Source organism: Elephantulus edwardii, unplaced genomic scaffold, assembly GCF_000299155.1.
Source record: "Elephantulus edwardii isolate Elephantulus edwardi_28Jun2011 unplaced genomic scaffold, EleEdw1.0 scaffold00267, whole genome shotgun sequence".
Lineage (NCBI taxonomy): Eukaryota > Metazoa > Chordata > Mammalia > Macroscelidea > Macroscelididae > Elephantulus > Elephantulus edwardii.
The window spans coordinates 1,392,087-1,396,940 of NW_006400017.1; the positions used below are offsets into that span (position 1 = coordinate 1,392,087).

General features: G+C 43.9%; 1 protein-coding gene across 1 annotated transcript in view; it reads right to left on the reverse strand.

Moving 5' to 3' along the window:
* Positions 1-283: 283 nt before the first annotated feature.
* XAF1 (XIAP associated factor 1) overlaps positions 284-4,854 on the reverse strand; it is a 12,868-nt gene continuing 8,297 nt past the window's right edge. Inside the window, 3 exon segments of the mRNA XM_006899800.1 lie at positions 284-363; positions 2,079-2,103; positions 2,211-2,524. Coding sequence (XP_006899862.1) covers positions 284-363; positions 2,079-2,103; positions 2,211-2,524 — 419 coding nt within the window.

Sequence of the window (4,854 nt, forward strand, 5' to 3'; positions counted from 1 at the left end):
GGTTTTTATTCTCCAGGGCGCAAAGTACATTCCCTGCAGCATCCCTGCTTGAACCACCAGTGCTTGGTAAGAATGGAGGATCTGGAGACGTTCATTCTTGGGTTATCTGAAGCCTTTGGACAAACCGTTATCTGTTCAAAAGAAGGAAAATAGTTTTAATCAAACCTTTTGGTGTTTTAGGGTTTTATTTTAATCCCCAGCAAATAAAACCCATCCTTCTCACTATTAGACTATAACGGAAAAGAAACAGAAAACCGTTAGAGGAACATAATCATCTAAATCCTTAGTACCTTTTTGGTTTCAAATATCACTGGAGTTTCTCAGATGTTTTTCTTTCCATGGTGCTAACTGCAGGCATTTCTCCTAAAAAATAAATAAATAAATAAATAAATAAATAAATAAATAAATAAATAAATAAATAAATAAATAAAAATGGATAGAAAAGAAGTTGAACGTCTTTAAAGGGGGAACAGTTACGACTCAGCCCATCAGATTAGAGCTGTGCTTCATACAAGTTGATGGTTTAGAAGTTGATCACTAGCCATTTCCCCTCCCCCTTCCCCGAAGTGCCTCTGGGCAGCCTTGACCCTCCAAACTTTAGCATCTGAGCACATTAACCTTTTTATTTTATTTTATTTTTTTATTTTATTTTATTATTTTTGTGTGTGTGTGCTGCCAAATCGGATCTGACTTGTACAGGAGGAGATTGTCCCTCCTTCCGCGGCAGAGCATCTGGTGGATTCGAACCGTGCACCTCTGGGATTGTAGTGCAGCTTCTTGCCAGTAGGCCGCCAGAGCTCCTGCACATTAACCTTTTATACCACTTGGCTCCTGGTCTATGCCTTGTGCTACAGGTGCCTAGAGGCTCGGGCCTGAGGGCATGAAAAAGACAGAAGCCACCAAGCGGAGAGGGATGGACATGATGCTCGAGACAATATTTACTAGAGGCTTGCCATCAACAGTGGAATTCTTTGGGTATCGCTGAATGGTAACATTATGATCAAAGAAGTATGTCTAAATACTGTAGAATGCGTATGAAGATCCAAGAGGGAGGAGGAAGCAGAGGGTTGGGGGGCGTCAATCATAGGGTCTCACAATATGATGGGTGGAGGGAGGGGTTAAGGAAATGGGAAAGATCCAGTGTGAAAAGCAATGTATATGAACTTTGTAAGTATACCAGTATAAAAGAAAAATTTCATTTAAAACAAATTTTAAAAAGTCTAGCTCAGCCTTCAGAAATGGCTCAGGCTCTGGGAGATAAAGCAGATAATGTAGGTGGTAAACCCTGTGGGCTCTAGTGACCTTGTGGTAAGAAGCTGTGCTGCAATACCAAAGGTACACGGTTCAAGGCCATTAGCGGCTCTGCAGGAGAAGGATGGGCAATCTCTTCCTGTGTGACCCTCTTGCCTCTGCAAATCCATTGGAGGGTCAGCTATGGGTCAGTTACAACTTGACCGTACACAACAAGCACTGTGATCATGCCCACCTGTCAGTTTGCTGTGGTGCTGTGGTGACTCTGTGCCGCCATGATGCCAGAAGCTATGCCATCAGTATTTCAAACCCCAGAAGGTTCACCCACAGTCCACAAGTTTTAGTGGCGCTTCTAAACTAAGGTAGACCAGAAAGAAAAGTCTGGCAATTCTATTTCTAGAAATTCGCCAATGGCCACCTTAAGAATCATAACAGAATACTGTCTGATATAATGTTGGGAGATGAACTCCCTACACTGGAAGGTTCTCGAAATAATTAGCACTGAACATACCCATGACTGAACATGGTGAAGGACTGTGCAGTGCTTCATTCTGTTCTGTGTGGGGTCTCCATTCCTCAGAGCTGACTTGGCTGTTGCTAATAACAACAGGCAGCTCTGGTGGCTCAGTGGTAAGAAGTTGCACTGTCAACCCAAAGGCAAGTGATTCAAGCCCACCAACTGCTCCATAGGAGAAAGATGGGCATTTTCTTCCCGGGCAACTTACAGCCTCTGCAAACCCACTGAAGGGTCAGGTATGAGTTGGTTCTGATTCTATGGCACATGAGAAAAACCACAAAAAGAGCTGTGAGAGTGTGCATTTGGGCACCCAGAGAATGAGGGAACAGAAAGGCCTAGAGACAGCAGCAGAAAACTGTGCTAACATTCTGCCGGTTCTGATCTCCTTAAGATATGATGCAGGGGGTCACAACCAGGGAAGGTGAAAAGAGGGGCTGGGTACCTGGTGTTGATTTAGGGTCGGCAGAGGGAGCAGAATGTCACACTGAGAACATTTCCTCAGAATGTTGTAGGCATCTTCGTCGCCTGCAGAAGAAGAGGGCCTGGCCTTGGGCTCAGGCTTTAGAGGCCGATCCAGAGGTCGGGTTTTGCCTCTGGACTCTTGCTTTGTCGAATTTTCAGAAAGGAAAGTAAATCCATTTTTCATCTTTGGATAGACATCTTTCTTTGCCACGGATGTTCCATCTCCAGAAGACTTACTTGGACGGGATGGTGGGGCATATTTTGGCTTTTCAAATGGAGATAATTTTGTGGACCCTGAGAGTGGACCACATTTATCCTGCAATTGTAAATAATACGTTGAATTTGAAAAAAAAAAAAAAGAAAAAGAAAAGACTTCCACTTTAATGGCCTGATAAAACAATAAACAAGATCACTTGAAAACTTCCCACTACAAACACTTTAAAAAGGTTGGATAGAATTTGTGAAACATTCCTTTAAATGCATAGATGACTTTTCAACACAGAAAAGAAAATTCCCATGGCCCGTGAAAGATAGGTATATAAGCTGACAACTTTGGTTATAGGAGGAGAGGTGGGGTTATTTTATAGCTAAGGGATTTGAGAAGAGGAGAAAGTCTGAAAGCACAAAGTAAGGAACTGAAACAAAGACTCTCTAAATAAAACTGAGCCTTTTGAGAACTAAACTAAGGAGATTTAGGGAAAAGAAGTGGATAATTGCAAGAGGAAGGTCACGAGGAACCTTGATGACCTTGACCTGGAATTTGAGCATGGAGAGAAACACAATCTCAAAATCACAGACCGATACCTTTCTGGGATCTGCGATTCATGAGTGTCAGGTCTGGCCACAGTCAATCCAAAGGAGGAATGATAGTGGTCCTTTGATAATTGGAACATGGAATGTACAAAGCATAAATGCTGGAAAACTAGAAGTTGTGAAGAATGAAAGGCCACTCTTCTATGGCACTTCGAATCCACTAGCAGCTGGATTGGCAGCTGGGCAGAAAGGTGGATGCTCTCATCCCACGCAATTTAACAGCTTCAGATATCCAGTAGAGGGTCAGCTAGGAGTCGGCTCTGCCGTGACTGCAGTGAGGCTTCTACAGTATTGCTTTAACCAGAATAGATTAAATTAGCAGAATGAATATATGCAAAGGAATGGTGTGAAGAAGCTAAATCCAAGTCTTTAGATCCTCAGGACTCTCCTCCTGAAGTTTTACAGACTTAAAAACCCCACGCAGGTTGCCATGTATTGGAACAGACAGCAGTGGGATTACATTTTTAAGAAATCAATAGATAATATGTTAAACTGAGGGGAAATAAAGAAACCAACAAACAGAAGTTTAAGAAGCTGCTTTAGAAACACAGAGGTTAATCCCAGAAAAGGGAAGAATATTTGGGTCTGAGCAGTGGTTAGCATGAGATGGAACGAGTGGGGCTTATATTTTAACTGGAATTTTGTTTGTTGTCAGGTGCCATCGAGTCGACTATGATTGACAGGGGCCCCATGAACTACAGATCTGAGCCTTCCCTATGCTGTGCCATCCTCTGTCTCTGACACGCACAAGCCCATGGTTACAGCTACTGTGTCGATCCGTCTCATTGAGAATTTCCTTCCCTTTCTCTGACTGTCGCCTTCCCAGGTGAAAGACAACTCAAGGATCACAAAAAAGAAATGTTAGATAACAGGTAAATGGTTAAAACAGTAGAGGGAAGGTAAAGGAGATGGTGAATGGTGGAAGAAGGACACCATCTGAAATAGGTTGTCCAGGTACACCTTGAGAAGGTGACTTGTGAGTGAAAGTAAGATGTGTCCTTTCCAGAGATGCGTGATGGGAAGGACAATGTTTTTAGAACCAGGGCGCCTGAGTTCTTACTCCGGCCATCCCACTAGCTGCCTGTTGTGTTGTTCTTGTTATGTGCCGTTGAGTCGTTTGCGACTCATAGCGATCCTATGTGCAACAGCCCTAAACCCTGCTCTATCCTATGCCAATCGCACTGCCTCTGACACACCCATCCTGATTACCCCAGTCACCGAATCAATCCACCTTATAGAGGGTCTTCCCCTCCTGCGCTGTCCCTCCACCCGACCAAGCATGATGTCCCTCTCCAAGGACCCGTCCCTCCTGGCAACATGTCCAAAGTAGGTCAGACGAAGCCCCAGAATCCTTGCCTCCAAGGAGAAGCCTGATTTAAACCTCTTCAGGATGAATCTGTTTGTTTTCTTGGCAGTCCATGGTACATTCAATACTCTTCTCGAGCACCACAGCTCAAAGGCATCAGTTCTCCTTCTATCCTCCCTATTCATTGTCCAACTCTCTGATGCATAACAAGTGATTGCAAGACCATGGCCTGTATCAGGCGCACCTTAGTCTCCAGAGAGACACCGTTGCTCTTGATTACTTTAGAGAGGTCCCTAACAGCTGACTTTTCCATCGCAATATGTTTTTTTTATATTTCCTGGCTGCTGGTGCTAGGAGTGTTGACCGTGGAGCCGAGTAAACTGAAGCTGTGAACAATCTCAATCTCTTTGCCATTCATCCTGATGCTACCAATTGGTCCAGTGGTGAGAATCTTTGTCTTCTTGACATTGAGCCTCAGTCTGTACTGAAGGCTGCAGTCCTTGAC